Source organism: Mus caroli, unplaced genomic scaffold (genome assembly GCF_978045245.1).
Source record: "Mus caroli unplaced genomic scaffold, Mus_caroli_1 scaffold_13, whole genome shotgun sequence".
In the NCBI taxonomy this organism is placed as follows: Eukaryota; Metazoa; Chordata; class Mammalia; order Rodentia; family Muridae; genus Mus; species Mus caroli.
In genome coordinates, this window is record NW_028227268.1 from 16,055,412 (window position 1) to 16,073,969 (window position 18,558).

Consider the following 18,558-nt stretch of genomic DNA (forward strand, 5'->3'; position numbering starts at 1 on the left):
GTTGCTTTCTCTTCTTTCTTAACACTGTGTGAAGCTTCCTTGCTGGGCCATACCTTCTCTTAGTTTTACAGTGACCGAATGCCTGTGGGTATCTGAGCCATGCCTACTTCCAGTACCAGGGCCCAAAAAGTGCTGGCCCTATCTGGCAGCCCTATTATATAGTAGCTGCACACTTTCATTCTTTTCTTTCAAGTGCACGTTGCCAATGGGACACAGCAGGAACAATAAACAATGGACAGTTTCACTTAGGGGAGAGATTAATAGGTTTGGTTTACAAAAGAAAAATACCAGTAAACCTGTCACCTGTTTCATGAAAATTCTTTTAATTCAGAGATAAAGTAGGGTACATTTTAGATTACCTGCTGAACCAATTAATTTACTGTGTCATCAAGGAATAATATGCATATCTCATAGATCTTAAAAAGTATTGGTATTTTCTCCTAAATAAAAGTAGTATTCATTTTAAAGTCATGCTGGTATAAATTTATCCCAAAGAATACTTTGCAAGTAAGCAAAGGTAAAGAAAACTCATTGTAGCCTCGTTTCTAAGTAGACATCCAAGTAGTCACTGATAGAATGGTTAAACGTGCTATGATATAGTATTTTTAATGATTTGTATGTATGTAGGGGTGAAGGGAATATATGTATGAATTCAGGAGCCTGAGGAAGCCAGGAGTGTTTTACCTGTGTGGTGTGTTGGGGGTAGTTTGTATGTACATATGCATTTGTGTGGAGATGTAAGATGACCTTGAGTTCCACCTTGGCTGAGGCAGGGTCTTTTTGTTGTGTACTGCTGTGTGCACACTCCAGGCTAGCTGGCCACAAGTTTCCAGGAATGCTCCCGCCTCTCTCCCATCTCTTCCTAGGAGCACTGGGATTACAGTCTGGGCGCTACCACTTAGGGTTTCACCTGGGTTCTGCAGATTCAAACTCAGGTCCTTGCATTTGCACTGTACCCACTGAGCCATCTCTCCTGCACTCACACTTCCTATTGCTAAACAGCAGTGTAGGAGCCCACAAGTTGGGTGCTATCAACACCTCCACTCCGGAAGAGTCCAGTACTCAAGAGGTTAAATTCTTGTTCAAGACTGGCAGAGCCAGAATTTGTATCCTAGGCCACACTGGCTTCAAATCCAGGGGATGTTCCTGTTCAGTCTTCCCAGTGGTCAGACTGTAGACATAGACCACCATTCCAGTTACTAACTTAAAATAAGTAGGGGGCAGATGTTTCCAGGCGAGAGTACTTGCTGTTCTTGTAGAGGACCAGAGTTCGGTTCCCTGAATCCACACTGGGCGTGGCTCACAACTACCTGCACCTCTTTCTCCAAGGGAGTACGATATACTCTTCTGGTTTCCTTGGGCACCCCCAACACACACACATAAAGTAAAATAAGATTTTAAAATAAATAATGTTTTTTTTTTTTATCATAAGCAGAAGGTACAAGAAGGAATAAAGTTAAAAGTGCTACCTATTTATTCAGTGGCTGGACAGACTGAAGTCAAGTTTGGTATTTACCACAGCATTCACGTCTGCCAGCTCACTGGCTTTTTTTTTTTTTTTCCTAGAGCATCTACAGAGGAGTCCATAAGAATTCAGAAGAATACCTAGGAGTCAGAGCCTCCAGGAGTTTGAAGCTTTATTGTATTTATTGTATTTCCTTCAAAATTCAAAGAAAAATAACTTGGGTTGGGGAGACGTGTCAGTCGTCAGTGAGTGCTTGCCTTGCAAGCACAGGAACCTGAGTGTACTCGCCAGAATCCATGAAAAACTGCCAGGCGATATAGCTCGGTGGTATCTATAGCCTTTGCTTAGCAAAGCAAAGTTAGGTTAGGTTTGATCCTAACATGTACACACATACTAGTCAAAATTGTGACAGAGACTGTCACAAAGATTTCCATCTTACCAGAAGGACAGGAGAATATAACTCTAGTGTGGCTTCAAGGCAGTGAATAACTTTGTATCACTAAGACAATGATCAAAGATAAGATGATGTAAGTCGTCAGAGCCAGGCGTGGTGGCTCACACTGCAATCAGCACTCCAGACACAGAGGTAGGAGGAAATTCAAGTTCAGTACCTTCTACATAACTAGGGCTATACAGTGAGATCCTGGTTTTTGTTGTTGTTGTTTAAAACACACACACATTATACCCAGACTTCCAAATGTTGTTGGTCTCCTAATTGGGCAATAATTTGAGTAAGATTTTTTAGTTTTTGGCTTTAGTTTTGGTTAATGGATTTGTTTTCTCTTGTCTTAACCCTCTGTTTAGCCTCGGAAGTTGGAATAACTAGTATACAGGGCCACACCCATCATCTATTTGTTAGTTTGTTCCTTATATCTCCCCTTGGGCCAGGGATGTAGTTCAGTAGCAGAGCCTAGCGAGTGTGAGACCCTGGGTCGGATCTCTACCACTGGAAAAAAAAAAATAAACCAAAACTTCCCCTGATAAAAATAACATGACTCTAGAAAGACACTCAGTAACACTAGCAGGCATGGTGAGCCACAGTTGTAGTACTCTCAGAAGAGGGTAAAGCAGGAGAATGAGTGCAAGGCCAGCCTAGGCTACAGAGTAAGACTGGCTCACTAGTTAAAATAAAATAAAACTCCAAAACAAAGCAAAAAAAAAAAAAAAAAATCAGTGACATCATCACTCTACAGTTGCCATTCCTGAAATTTTGACAAATTTCCTCTTTCACCCTAGCCCAACATACATGTAATTTTGAATCTTTACATAATACTACATTGTAAACATTTTATGACATAAAATATTTTTGTTTTGTTGAGGCAAGGTCTTACTAGGTAGCCCTGGCTGGCCTGGAACTCTGTATGTAGACCAGGTTAAACTCTCAACAGTCCTCCTACTCCTGCATGCACTTGTGTGACAGGTGTGTGACACCGTAGCTAGCTTGATATAAAGTGTGCTTAGAAAGGTAACTGTTTCCTGTGAATGTCAGGGCTTTTTTTGTGCAACGGGAAGGGCTATACCTTTGTCTTCTCATTCCCAATTTTTTATATTGATCTGAGAGTCCCGAACACTCACTCCATGGCCTCCAAGTGAAATTTCAAAGCAGAAATAACAAAGAGAACTCTAAGATTTCTTCCCTGAAACACAGATGCTATTGTTACAAAATTCACTTTTATAATAATGACAATCAGACAGAATGTATCACGAAACTAAAAATTTCCCTTCTTAAATGTTTTTAGTATGAATCCTCACAGTGGTTTCTTGTTATATTTTATGGATATGACTATCTTTATATTTTATGGGCTCAACTGGACCCATACATAATAGGAAAGGTTCAAGTCAGCCCATTTCTGCTTTTCCTTGTTAACAGCAGGAGCATGCGGGGCACCGGCCGCCAGGGGTCAGTGCAGAGTCATTCTCACAGCTGCCTAATGAGGAAACTGGTTCCTCAACAAGTCATATTAACGAACTCTTCTAGATTGGAAGGGGCCTGTTCACATGAGTAGCCAAGTTCCCTTAAGTTCCCTTAGGTTAGAAACGATCATATTCCTTCAACTTAGTTTATATTCAACATTTCTAAAGCAGGGCTATATTATAAACAAGGTCTTGTCAACATAAGATGCCATATTAGACCCAGTCTCCTTTGTTTGGAAAAAGATAATTTGAGGGTTTTTTTTCAAAGAGATTTATTATCTCTTTTTAAAATTAACTATGTATATATGTGTGTGTATGTGTGTATATGTGTTTATATCATGTATATGTGAATGTTATAGGAGATCAAAAGAAAAAAAAGAGAACCATCTCTCCAGCCCTAGGTATAAGATAATTTATATATATAACAATTATTTTATTTTAGTATTTTTGTGTATGTATGTGTGTACACGGGTGTACATGATATGTCAGTATGTTTGTGTGTATAAGTTTGGGCAAGCATGTGCCATGGCATATGTGTGGAGGTCAGAGGACTCGGGTGGGAGTATTCACCTTCTACTTGGTTTGAGACAGGGTCTCTTATTTTGCTGCTATGAAGGTCAAGCTAGCTGGCTCCCAAGCTTCAGGGGACTCTCCTGTCCTAGCTCCCACTCTCCCACAGGAACAGTGGGGTTACAGATGCACACTGTGTCTACCCTTTAGGTGGCTTCTCTGGATTCACACTCAGGTCCTCACAGTTGCAAGGCAAGCACTTGCCAAGACATTTCCTGACCCCTCGCTGTGTTTTACAGGTTTGTTGGTAAAAGTCAAATCACACAACAGTATCATATCTATGATAAAGCAGGTAATCAACATCAAGTTACCCCATTCAGACGATGTGCTAGTCCATACGTATGACGTAGCCAAGCGACTCTAAAGAGCCCTGGCTAGTACATGCCTTTGATATAGGCATGAGGGCACGTGCTTAGGTATGATCTTGGGTTGTTCTGTTGGTGTTGGTTTGGGGTGTTGGTGTTGGATTTGTTGGTGTTGTTTCCCTCATCTTGGGTTTCCAGCTGTCTTTTCTCAGAAGCAGAAGTTACCTGTCACAGATCTGGGTCTTTTCCATGCTTATTTATCTACGGTTCCTTCAGAAAAGATTACTCTGAGCTCGGACCGGCTTGAAGAACTTATACATCGGCAGGTGACCTGGGTTCGAGAGCCATCCCACACCCAGTGTGTTTGACGTGCTACAACACAGCAGTCAGCACAGCTAGCCTTTCTTTGGTGAAGGTACAAAGGCCAGGCTCTGGCCCAGCACATCAGCAGTCTTCCCTTTGCCTGTTTCCCCTCTAGTTACTGTCGTTCCTGTTATTTGGTGTCGTTAGAACAGGAGCCAAAACTGGCCTTCTGAGACCCTCAAGCTTTCAAACCTAAGTTAGTATAAGCCCTTACAGGAAAGCAACCTCATCTGCTTTTATCAATATCACAACACAGGGTTAATCAAAGTAGATCCTGGGGAGGCCTTTTTCCTTGATACCTGATTTTCTATTGGCATTAGGCTTAAGCCCTCAAAAGGGGAACAGAAACCACACAGAGAACAAAGATAATGAACGTAATCTATGATACCCTGGAGCACAGCCATGGGTACATCCCTGTGTCTTCCCTTTGAGGTCTCACATCTTAGAGAGGCACATAAGCACCAACTGAACTGCCTTCTCCCTAGAAAAGCACAATCCCTGTAAGTAAGGTGTTCAAGAGACACTAGCTGCATGAACAAGTGAGAAGGCTAGGTCGTTAGACCAGCACCCAACCACAAGAACAGCCACGTCTCTATTCTACAACAGAAAGAAAAGGAAAAAGACAATCTTAGTATGAAAGTAGAGAAGTAAGCATGTGGGCTTGAATGTCAGTTAGTCCAGAGGTTCAAAAACTGGACACAAATCAGGACACCTCAAGAGTCATACCAGCAACAAAGCATCCAAAAGTCACTACTGTTATTATTGAAGATCATTTCCACTCTACGGTACCACAAGTCACTTAAGACTCTTAAGACAAGAGCCAGTCACCTGGGATCAGAGTCAGAGCGGCTGGCCAGTCTCACCTTGTATTCCAGATGGCCCCATGATACCAACAGAGCTAAGAGTCCCCTTTTCCCAAGGCTGACAGCCATTACAGCAGGTCTCTAATAGGCTCTCGGCTGTTTCAGTCTCCGAGATTGCTGCAGAAGCTCGTGCGGCCTAGGAAAGAGCCGGAGCCAAGTCTAGTCGAGGCTGCTTATTCAATATTGTCATAAACGTGAATCACATCCTCATAGTTGTTAAGAGCCTGGATGAGGTGAACAGCCTGCTCCAGCTCCGGCTCAGCCAGCTGCACCTTGGAGTGAGGGATGAACTCCATTGAGCAGGATACAGGACACAGGCCCAGCGAGTCCAGTTTTTTCCTCACTTGATGTAGTGAGGAAGCATCACAAATGAACTAGAGATAAAAGAAGGGAGGAGGTGAGAAGCCAGGAAGTAATGCCACAACCCAGACAGAAGTTTGCAAAATCCTGAGTGGAGCAACCTGTACTATATCATCATTGGCCTTTAAGTTCATAGTTTCCAATGCTCAGAATGCTTCTTACCAACTCACAAGAATAGGCCCTACCCTCCGGTGTTCACTTAGTAACACTGTGCAGTTTATCAAGTCTTTGCTTTACCTGCATTCTGACACACAGAGAAGCACACCTTTAGGTATCTATTAGAGACCCCTTGGAATCCCATGAAACACAAATTCTTCAGGTTGTCAGCTTGGAAGCAAGCCCCTTGACGCACCGAGCCATCTCACCAGCACCCATACTCACTTTAAAAAGGTTCTTTTCTTCTTCGTCTTCGGCTTCCTTCACATCCTCGGCTCCTGCTTCGATGGCCAGTTCTAGGGCACGCTCTAGGTTCACAGCTTTCTTTTCTCTGTCCTCCACTCCAACAACAACCACTCCTTTTTTGTCAAAAAAGTGGCGTGCTCCTTCAGCCATCATTCCCCTGACAGGAGAGGGAACAGGCAAGAATGTGTGGATAGTTTTAGAAGCCCTACTCTACACAGCGCTGCATCCTAACACTGTCCCCTAACCCATCCAGCCACTGGAGTACCCAAAGACACCCAGCAACTCTCTTCATGCCGAAGATGCAGTTGGTGCTGGGTAAGGTGACTTTGAAGAGCACCCCCACCTCCTATTTTCTGCCCTCCCTGCCGTCGGTAGGATGCAACTTAACTCATTGTTTCCTGTTCCATTAAGATTCCTGTCCTGGTGGAGCATTTGAAGACTAGGCCGTTCTATAGCTACAGATGGAATAATGGGGGAAAAAAAATCTCTCTTAGACCCAATGACTGTATCTTTGGGATCCTATCTCATTCAAAGGACATGAAGGAAAAATCAGTTATTATTCTGGATTCCACTAAGGAAGAAGTGTACTTAGAACCTGAAACATTGCTGAGAACCGGTGGCATTTGCTACATAGAACTGGAATCTAAAGGTGCTGCCCCCTTCTTCTTCCCCTTTCTCCATACACACACTTACCCATTCTTGTTCAGGATATATTTAATGTCCAGATGGCACTTGGGACCACTGTTTGATAACGCCTCAATAAGCAGAGAAGAGCCTCCAGGGCCACGACCCTCATATAGCAAATGAATGCCTTTGTTTTTCTGCATAAATAAATAAATAAATAAATAAATAAATGCACCGTCCTATTTCCTGATGTCCCAGTGCCCTTCTTGCCAGCACCAAACCACAGGTATCAAAGAGTGGCTCCATGGCCTCTCAAGACTTAAGCTTGGACCCTCGAGTCTTTATTTTTGTCTCTTCTGAGGGGAGCCCAATGGTATCAACCTCTGAGATCACTGGAAATCCTATCCTTCGAGAAGGGAGTCTGTTTCCCTGATTCCTGAATAGCCTTTCACAGCTCTGCTTCCACGCCTCTCTAAGCAGATCTCACATCCAATCCTCTCACAGTCACTCTTAGCTTGCTTTTCTTTGTTTTTTCCTTACTCTTCTTTCTTTCTTTCTTTCTTGTTTTGTTTTTCTCTGTGTAGTCCTGGCTGTCCTGGAACTACTCTGTAGACCAGGCTGGCCTCGAACTCAAAGATTCACCACCTCTGCCTCCCAAACGTTGAGATTAAAGACTTTTAAAAAAAAATTGTTTATTTTTAATTATGTTTATATGTGTATGTACATTTGAATAGCAGTGCCTATGGAGACAAGAAGTGTCAGATCGTTGGAGCTAAAGTTATAGGTGTTTGTGAGCCACCTGATGTGGGTTCTGGGAATTGAACTTGGGTCCACTGGAAGAACAATAAGCACTCTTAACCACTGAGCCATCTCTGTAGTCCCTGGTCACTCCTATCTTTGCTCATCTTCCTATATTCCACTCATGTGAAACCTACTTAGGAAATCTCAGTGCCCCTGCTGAATGCTGCTATAGAAACATCACATATGTAGGACTTGTCATGGCAGCCACTGAACCTAGCTCTGTAGCTAAATTCAAACACTCCCCATCTAGTTACCAATTTCCTCTGGACTCCCTAGACCTTCATCCCCTGCCCATGCCACTACTCTCTCTGAGTGCCTTGGCCTGAATCTTCCAAGAGCCTTTCAACTGATGACCTTCCCATCCATTTTCACAGATGAAATCCAAGTTTCCTACTGAGTCCTGGGGTCTGGCCACTTGGATTGGGGTCTGTCAGTTTTTTGCATGAGCTAAAACAAGTCAAACCTTTCTGTGCCTTAGTTTCCACTTTAGGTCACTTGCAGGAATCCCTGAGATCCTGCATGCAGTGTTTTTACTAAAGGACTTGGTCTAGAACAAGCACCCAATAACTGCCAGCTCTATGACAATGACTCTGGAGAGTGATTAAATGCCTCTATCGGCTCAGCACTTTGTGAGGCTGAGGTAGGAGGATCAGGAGTTCCATGCTAGCCTGGGCTAAACACACACACACACACACACACTCACACATACACACCCACACACATACACACACACACTCACACAAACACACCCACACACTCACACATACACACACACACACACACACACACACACTCTCACACACACACACATACACACACACACACACTCTCACACACACACACACACTCACACATACACACCCACACACATACACACACACACTCACACAAACACACCCACACACTCACACATACACACACACACACTCACACACACACACACACAAACACACACACACCCCATTTCAAATTAAAACAACAAGAAGATACTCTTAAGTCGTCAAATTCTTAGCTATTCCGGAGAAAGATATGTTGGAGGCCAACACCTCCCACTGTTATCATTGCCCTTAACCTTTAACCTCTCTTTTCACTGGCTTTCCTTCTTTAGACATAAACATTTGAAAAGAAAAACAATCCCTTTTCTGCCGGGCGTGGAGGCGCACGCCTTTAATCCCAGCATTTGGGAGGCAGAGGCAGGCGGATTTCTGAGTTCGAGGCCAGCCTGGTCTACAGAGTGAGTTCCAGGACAGCCAGGACTACACAGAGAAACCCTGTCTCGAAAAACAACAATCCCTTTTCCAACCTAATGTCAGGGCTTTCCCCAGTCTTACCTGTTCTTTCTACTCCTATGCAACTCTCCACTGTATAGGTCTCCATGCTGTCTACCTAGCCTATCCTGGTCATGGGCCTCTAGCCCACCAGTTCTCAACCTGTGGGTCTAAACCCCCTTGCAGGGGCAAGTGACCCTTTCACAGGGCTTGCCTAAGAACATCAGAAAATACAGATATTTACATGACAATTCATACCAGTAGCAAAATTACAGTTATAAAGTAGTAACGAGATAAGTTTATGGTTGGGGGGGGGGTCCCCAACACATGAGGAACTGTATGAAAGGGTCACAGAATTAGCAAGGTTGAGAACCATTACTCTAACTAAAGGCCAAGGATAGAGAATCCCCAAAGGTCTCTGGGTTGAACTTGTCAACCATGTTCCTACCCTTCCCCCCTGACAATTTAAGGAGTCTGTGGTAGCTTTCTAAACATATACCCTCTGGGGGCTGTGGTGAATAATGTCTAAGGACACACCTCTGTCTTCAGTGCTGATTCAATGGTTGACTTGGGCATATTCTTGCTGCGACACACCTCTAAGATGTTGGCCAGGCTGCTGTTGTTCTCAGGGTTAGGGCCTCCCTCTGGATAAGGAGAGAAGAATGATCAAAGGCTTCTCACCACAGTATAGGAGAAACAAGTGGTCTCCACCCTCTCCAACCCCAAAGCAATGAGAAATGACTCTTTGTCAGAATATTAACATTATAATGAGGTGTGTAAAGTGCTTGCCTTGCAAGCAAAAGTGTCTGAATTTGATCCCTAGATCCCACATATAAGAAAATGCTAGCACCAGTTTATAATCCCAGAACCAGGCAGGCAGAAACAGATCCTGTGACCACTAGCCAGCTAGGCTGTCTATTTGGTAAACTCTAGGCTAGAAAGAGCCCTGAATTAAAAATAAAAAAGCCAGAGAGATGGTGGTAAAATTGCCTAATGTGCAAGCCTAGTGAACTAAGGTCTATCCCTACAATCTACTCATAGGAGGAAGGAGAGAATCAGCTTCAGAAAGTTGTCCTCTGCCGGGCGTGGTGGTGCACGCCTTTAATCCCAGCACTAGGGAGGCAGAGGCAGGCAGATTTCTGAGTTCGAGGCCAGCCTGGTCTACAAAGTGAGTTGACAGCCAGGACTATACAGAGAAACCCTGTCTCAAAAACAAAACAAAACAAAACAAAAAGAAAGTTGTCCTCTGATTTCCATGTGTGCCGTGGCTGGCACAACACACACACACACACACACACACACACACACGAGTATTTAATCTAGATAAGCATATTGGCACACACCCGTAACCCCACCACTCCAGAGGCTCAGGCAGGTGAACTACATAATGAGTTCTGGGTCCGTTTCAGTTAAGAGTGAGATTCTGGCTGGACATGGTGGTGGTGGTGAACACCTTCAAACCCTGCACTCAGGAGGCAGAGGCAGATTCCAGGTCAGCCAAGGCTACACTGAGAAACCATGATTAAAAAAAAAACAAAAACGCCGGGCGTGGTGGCGCACGCCTTTAATCCCAGCACTCGGGAGGCAGAGGCAGGCGGATTTCTGAGTTCGAGGCCAGCCTGGTCTACAAAGTGAGCTCCAGGACAGCCAGGGCTATACAGAGAAACCCTGTCTCGAAAAACCAAAAAAAAAAAAAAAAAAAAAAAAAAAAACAAAAACAAAAAGAACAACAACAACAAAAAAAACCCCAAAGAGTGAGACTCTGTCATAAACAAACAAACGAACAGAGAGTACTTGATTTAGTGATTCTATTGGAATAAGGAGAACTATTTTAGGGAAGAAGTTTCTTTATTGGTGGGTACAGGCGATGGAGTTCAAGGCCTCATCCATGCTGAACACTGGGCTTTATCCCTGGGCTAGAAGCCCAGCCTGGATAAGAAGTTCCTAATTCAGTCTGTCTTGAGGGATAGTTATCATGTTGCAGGGTTTCAGCAAACTCCATTTCTGTCAGCTGAAACAGTTGAATGTTAAGATCCTTGCTCTTACTGTCTGAGTTAACGCATGCGCTGAAGTGCTCACATAGGACTGGGCTCAGCCTCTGGAGGGAGGGGCTATACAGGATGTTCTCTGTAGTATCCCCTCCTGGATCAAAAATAATGATGGTTAAATCAAAACTTCCTTAGAAAAGGAAGCAATGAGAAGCATCAGACACAAGTTGTGGGGATAAATTAACAGCTTATTGCCTTTTGCATGCCGCAAGCCACCTCAAAGTGGGCATTGTCCTTGCTTTACAGAAAATTAAAATTCAGTAGTTAAGCCACGTGTTGAAGGGCATTGAATCAACCTAGCCAATACATCGTTCACATCTTCCTAACTCCAGGTCCACACTTTTCATAGGATTTTCCCCCCTCTACTTCTACCAGCCTGACACCGAAACGAGAATCACTGAAGCGACGCATGGTTCCAAACTGACCTTCCAAGGAAATGTCTTAGGAGCTCTGATGAGGGAAAAGGAAGTGAAAAATGGCTTGTCTCAGCATGCCTGTCCCAACCTTCAGTGGTAGTAGAAGCAGCTGCAGAACGCATGGTTAGTCCCTTCAAGAAAGGCACTTTCTTTCTCTTTCTTCCTCACAAGACCTGCTTATGTGTTTGCTTGCATGCATGATGCATGCAGTGCCTGGGGAGGCCAGAAGAGAACATTGGGTACTTGGAACTGAAGTTTAACGTAGTTGTTAGATGTTGTTGTTGGTTTTTTGTTTTTGTTTGTTTTTTGTTTTTCGAGACAGGGTTTCTCTGTATAGCCCTGGTTGTCCTGGAACTCACTTTGTAGACCAGGCTGGCCTCAAACTCAGAAATCCGCCTGCCTCCGCCTCCCGAGTGCTGGGATTAAAGGCATATGCTACCACGACCGGCGTTGTTAGATGTCACATGAGTGCTGGGAACCAAACCCAGGTCCTCTGCAAGAGCAGCAAGTGCTTTTAACCGCCGAGCCATCTCTCCAAGCCCTGACTTGATTCTTTATGCTTTATTCTTTCTTTTTCCCTCTTCCTGTCATTTTATTTGATAAATATCTTTAACTTTTTAAATCGACTCTTTGTGAATTTTGCATCATGCATCCCAATCTCACACTGATCCTGTCATCCCTCCAGATCCATCCTCTCCACACTTGCAGTCTCCCTCCCCTAAACAAAACAAAACCAAAACCCATCTCTGATGTAGAAGCAGAAGCTGCGGTGTTGTGGTTTGTCACACTGGATATTCTTTTGTCCAAACTGCTTCACTTGCAAATGTTCATTGCCATGAGTTATTGGTCTGGTTTGAGGCCTCCGACTTCTGCCACACTTTCTTAAGGCGTATTTCTATGAAGTACCTTTTAACTATACACTTAGATGAAGTCATTTTTATCTTTCTAAGGGCGGGTCTCTGAAGGTCTTTGAAAAGGAAAACAGAAATATCCAGTGTAAGTAAGTGCTTTGAGGGTTATGAGTAGGACAATTATGACAACTGGGGGTTAGGGGGACAGCCCTAAGTGAAGCCTTAGGCACCTAAAGGGCTTCAGTGACCAGCAGTGAGGACTACCAGGCTCTCACCTTTAACCGCCAGGCGGATACTGAGAGTGAGTTTGGAGAAGATTCGACTCCTTTCCATGTCCTTGGGGCCCTTGATGTGCCGGACTTTAGACCACTTATTGTGTCCCGCCGAGGCCGTCGCGCTGACATGCAGCGTCCTGTGTGGCGCTGCACCACAGCCGGGGTTTGCATGCTGGGAAGCGCCCCAAGGACCCACGCGGAACCCGAGGCATCGCACACGAAAGCACGGGACAGCGGTCATTCTCAGGCTGGCGGCAGTCCAAGACATCATCTGCTTCGACAAGGGGCTGCGCGGTGCAAAGAGGAGCAGCTAAAATCCGCCCGTCTAGTCCGGCCCCGGAACAACCCGGTCTGGACGTTCAGACCGCTGCTACAGCTCTCCAGAAATTCAGAGGCTCGGCTCCTCCTGACGCTGCACTGCCTGGAGTGACCGCGAAGGAGCCGGGCGCGGGGACCCTAAATGGTGCAGCACACTTCCTTTGCCCCGTCCGCCGCAAAAAGACGTTCCCGGATTCTGCAAAGTCGGTTCCGCTGCCTCGCGGTACTCGTTCCAACCCCGCCCCTGCCAGGAGTGACGCAACCCTTCATTGCTCCGGGTTGCTTGGAAACGACAGATCTCCTTCCCGGAGAGATTCAGGTGACTGACTTTCCTTCCTAACCGAGCAAGTCCAGAATAAGAATTGTTTGGTTAAAAAAGAAATATGTAGTTCAGTCGGTTCATTTTACAGATAAAGAAACCGCCGCCAAGGTTGCCTGTTTAAAAAAAGGAAACAATAAACAAAAACGTACTAAATGCCGGGCGTGATTCCAGCACTTGAGAGGCGAAGGAAAGGTCTTGACCTTAGGACTTTGTCTCAAAAAAAAAAAAAAAAAAAAAAAAAAAGCAAAAACTTTAATTAAAACAAACAACGACAAAAAAAGAAAAAAAAAACAACAACAACCAAACAAAATAAGCCACTACGCCACCAGCCGAGAAGGGATTTGCCCAGTCATTTAAAACTTTCTGATTTAGATTTCATTTCTGTAAACAAGGATGGCATTGCCTGTTTTGCCAACCTATACTGGAGAGTTGAAAATACAGCATAAACCCCTGGAGTTTGAGTAAAATCAATATGTAAGTAGCAACTGTAATCATAATTGACTTCTAAACCCAAGGAGATAGCTTGGGGACAGTTAGATAAATAGCAGAATTTGGGGGAGAGGACAAAAGATCGGGCCAGTCTTTGAGTCAAACTGCTATCTTCGTTTTCCATCTGTTGTTTTAAAATTAGTTTAAGTATTTTTAATATATGTGTATGGTTGTTTTGACTGCATGTATGTCTGTGCGCTACTTGTGTGCCTGGTGTCTCAGATATTTATTTTACAGATAAAGAAACCGCCACCAAGGTTAACATCAAGATAGCCTGGAACTGATGGTTGTGAGCTGTCACATGGAGAATCGAAATTGAACTTGGGTCCTCTGGAAGGGCAACCAATATCCTTAACTGCTGAGCTCTTTTTCCAGCCCCTTCCATCTGTTCTCTTGGCGGAGAAAACAAGAGAAAAAGGACACTATGGAAAAATAAAGAAAAAACAATGTAGCAGCTGCTTGAAACTTTTTAAGAGCTCTCCAGGGTGTGTGTGTGTGTGAATTAAGTCTCAAGAGCTTAACACATTTAAAAAAGCAGGTCAGTGTGAAGGCAGTTTGAAGTCTTGCTCTCTAAAGTTAGGCTGGATGAATTCAAAGTGTGTTTCTGCCATTTAGTAGTGCAACCTTGGGCAAGTTCTTTACTTTCTGTTTCCTTCTACATACAATGGCCTTGAATAAGCAGGATGAGGGGAAGAGCACGGACACAGATTTTATACTTTTTTTAAAAAGATTTATTTTATTATTATACATAAGTACACTGTAGCTGTCTTCAGACACAGCAGAAGGCATCAGATCTCATTACAGATGGTTGTGAGCCACCATGTGGTTGCTGGGATTTGCACTCAGGACCTTCGGAAGAGCAGTCAGTGCTCTTAACCACTGAGCCATCTCTCCAGCCCCCAGATTTTATATTCTTAGTGGATATGTCCAAAATTACTCTACTTACCTTTCATTCTCATGTATCTCTATGGGAGGGCATTATGTTAGCTGTTAGATCATCCTTGTGTCTCTTTCCTAGTTCCAGAATAGCTGGCAGCCACCAAGCACAGCCTGAGTTTGTTTTTTTTTTTTTTTTAAGATTTATTTATTATGTGTAAGTACACCATAGCTGTCTTCAAACACTCCAGAAGAGGGCATCAGATCCCATTACAGATGGTTGTGAGCCACCGTGTGGGTGCTGGAAATTGAACTCAGGACCTCTGGAAGAGCAGTCAGTGCTCTTAACTGCTGAGCCATCTTTCCAGCCCGTGTTTTGTATTTTGAGATAGGGTTTCTTTGTGGAGCCCTGGCTGTCCTGGAACTGACTATGTACTGGCTTCTGACTCAGAGATTCATGCACCTCTGCCTGCTGAGTGCCAAGACTAAAAGCCCACACCACTGCTACCGGGAGTGAGTACAAATTCTTTGCTTCTTTTGTTTCTCTTGAGTGTCCTTCATTATGAAGGACATCCTTCGATTCTTCTGGTGAAATCATTCTTCAGGACTCAGCTCCAGGGGGCTGGAGGGATGGCTCAGCATTTAAAGCACTTGCTGCTCTTGCAGAGACATCAGGTATGACTCCCAGCACCCAAAGGTGGCTCACAGCCTCTGTAACTCCAGTCCTAGAGGATCCAATACCCGCCTCCCACTTCTGTAGGTACTGCACACACATGCTGCAAACACTCATTAAAATAAAATCTTCAATGATTATATTTTATGTGTGTGGGTGTCTTACAAGTACTCTTAACTGCTGAGCCATTTCTACACTCTCCACTCCTTCAAATTCTATTTTTGTTTTGTTTTTTTAAGACAGGGTTTCTCTGTGTCGTCCTGACTGTCCTGGAACTCATGCTGTAGACCAGGCTGACCTAACTCACAAAGATTATTCTGTCTTTGCCTCCCAAGCATTGGAATTAAAAACCTGCAACTCAACTGCCCAGCTAGATCTTCTTAATCATGTGTGTGCAACTTGTGGCAGTCAGTTCTGTCCTTCAAAATAAATAAATAAACAAACAAACAAACAAACAAACTCAGGTTGTCAGGCTTGGTGGCATGAGCCTTTGATATGCTAGGTCATCTTGCTGGCCTAGCACTTACCTTCTTGACATCAAAATGTTTATGATATCACAGTACTGTAATTCCCATACTCGGTAGTTGGGGTTTTTTTTTTCTGTTTTTTGTTTTTGTTTTGTTTTGTTTTTCAAGACAGGGTTTCTCTGTGTAGCCCTGGCTGTCCTGGAACTCACGCTGTAGACCAGTCTGGCCTCGAACTCAGAAATCCACCTGCCTCTGCCTCCCGAGTGCTGGGATTAAAGGTGTGAGCCACCACGCCGGGCTGGTAGTTGTTTTGATCTTAAGCTTGATTGATGCTCTACAAATAATACAGGACACCCATGTAATGTGTGCAGTGATTTTTAGTATATTCACCATGTATTCATCATCATCCTGACTTACTGTACTCATTAGTAGTCTCTCTTCTCCTCAGTCATCACAGGTCCAGACAGCTGACTTCTGGCTCCATGAGTATGCTTCTGTTGAACATTTTATAGTAATGGAAGTATGTAGTATGTGTTCTTTGTGATTTCCTTCATTTAGAAAACATCCTAGTGTGGTGATTTGAAAGGAATTGGGCCCCATAAGTCTCTATGTTTGAATGCTTGGTCCTCTGTTAGCGCAACCCTTTACAAAGGATTAGGTGGTATGGCCATGTTAGGAGAGGTGTGTCACTAAAGGTGGACTTTGGAGTTCCAAAAACCCACACCATTCCAGTTGGGTCTCAGCCTCCAACTTGCAGATCAGGATGGATGTAAGCTCTTAACTATTGCTCCAGTGCCTGCCTGCTTGCTGCCATGCTCCCTTCCATGGTGGTCATGGACTCTATCCCTCTGGATCCATAAGCATCAGTAAACATAAGCTACCTTGGTCATGGTGTATGTTCACAGGAAAGGTAACTAAGACAGCTACTTCCCTTTCTTAACCCGACACAGCCTAGAGGCCTATGTGAAGAAAGCCTCAAGTGAGGAATTAACAAACGAGATTGGTATGTGGAACTGTCTCCATGTGTGAATCTTATTTTTACAGGACAGTTCAGGCCATTGTGAGCAGTACTGTCCCTAGGCAGTTGTCCAGCACTACGTAAGAAAGCTAGCCACTAAGGTCCTGGTGAGATGGCTCACTGGTTAAAAGCACTGTCTTGCTCATCCAGAGTACCTGGGTTTGAGTTTCAGCATCCAAGCGGTGGCTCACAAACGTTTATGACTCCAATTTCAGGTAACCCAATACCCTCTTCTGGCCTTTACAGAGCATGCAAGTCGTGCACAGACACACATTCAGACAAAGATACCCAGACACAAATTTTTTTTTTAATGAAAGAAAAAAATAGCTAAGCACAAGTCTCACAAGTTGAAAGGGAGGGAGAGAGGGAGGGAGGGAGGGAGGGAGGGAGGGAGGGAGGGAGGGAGGGAGGGAGGGAGGAAGAGAGAGAGAGAGAGAGAGAGAGAGAGAGAGAGAGAGAGAGAGAGAGAGAGAGAGAGAGAGAGAGAGAGAGAGAACATGCATGTATAGCATCCATCTGTGGATTGTTTCAAGCTCCTGTTTGGTTCTTAATCTCCCTCAATGATGAACCATGATCCAGAAGTGTAAACCAAGCGACTCATTTCCCACCCTGAGGTGATTTTGCTCATGGTGCTCATAGCAACAGAAAGAAGATTAAAACAGCACGTTTTCAGGGTACAGTTGCTGCATCATCTCTCAGTAGTTCCTTCTACTGCCAAACAATATTCCATTCAATGAACAATTTACTTAAACATTCCTTAGCTGAGAGGCATGTGTTTCTACCTTACTATCATGAGTAATAATGCCACAAAGCTTGCTTGCTACTCCTTTTCCCCCTCAAGACAGGGTTTGCTGTGTAGCCCTGGCTGTCCTGGAACTCCCTCTGTAGACCAGGCTGGCCTCGAACACACAGATCAGTCTGCCTCTGCCTCCTCAGTGCTAGGATTAAGGACATGTGCCACCACAGCCTGACTAAGAACCCTGTTTTTATTTCTTTTGCATCTATGCTGTAGAGTAGAATTTCTGGCAATATCATAACCCTGTGTAACCTTTAAGGAACAGTCAGACCAATAGTTGCAGTAATTTATGTTCTCACCCTCATTATTAAAAGGGTTCGATTTCTCCACAAATCACCTAATATCTTTTTCTCCATAGCTATACCCATTCTAGGAGTGTCAAGTGTTGTCTCATGGTGTTTGTCTTTGTTGTTACTTTGATTTTTTTTTGTTTGTTTTTGTTTGTGATCCTAGCCTATAACAGCTGAGCCATCTCTCCAGCCCTTGTTGTTTATTTTGGGACAGGATCTTCCTATGTAGTTCTGGCTAGCCTGGAACTCACAATGTAGACCAGGCTGACTTTAAACTCACAGAAATCTGCCTGCTTTTGCCTTCAAAGAGTTGGGATTAAAGGCATGTGCCACCATGCCCAGCATCCCATAGTAGTTTTAATTTTACATCATGACTACTGGAGCATCTTCTCATGCTGAGTCAACCTTCTTCCCACTTTAGATGTGTCTGTGTGTGTGCACGCACACACATGCTTATCTTTCTAATATGCAAGCCAAGTATAACCACAGAGGCTGAGACAGTTCAAGGTCAGCCTGGGCTACATACTGAGTACCACACCCAGACAGGTGTACACAGCAAGACCCTGTCTCAAAAAAACAAAACACAAAACCAACAACAAAAACAAAAAACAAAAAAGGAGGGGCCCCTGAGGAAATAGTTCAGTTAGTAGAGTGCTTGCCTGCTGTGGTGGTTATCCATTTGATTTAATCTAGAGTCATCTCACAGACATGGTTCTGTGAGGGCATTTCTAGGAAAGGTTAACTGAGGAAGAAAAGACCTTCTCCCAAGCAGCCCTGATACAGA

At 44.1% G+C, this 18,558-nt stretch overlaps 1 protein-coding gene across 1 annotated transcript; it reads right to left on the minus strand.

Moving 5' to 3' along the window:
- Positions 1 to 1,620: 1,620 nt before the first annotated feature.
- Taco1 (translational activator of cytochrome c oxidase I) lies at positions 1,621 to 13,034 on the minus strand. Its single transcript, XM_021176637.3, has 5 exons — positions 12,526 to 13,034; positions 9,473 to 9,579; positions 6,936 to 7,063; positions 6,222 to 6,399; positions 1,621 to 5,854 (listed from the first exon to the last, which is right to left on the minus strand). Exons 1-5 carry the CDS (start codon positions 12,794 to 12,796, stop codon positions 5,654 to 5,656), a joined length of 885 nt encoding a protein of 294 aa, XP_021032296.1. The 5' UTR covers positions 12,797 to 13,034; the 3' UTR covers positions 1,621 to 5,653.
- Positions 13,035 to 18,558: the final 5,524 nt, after the last annotated feature.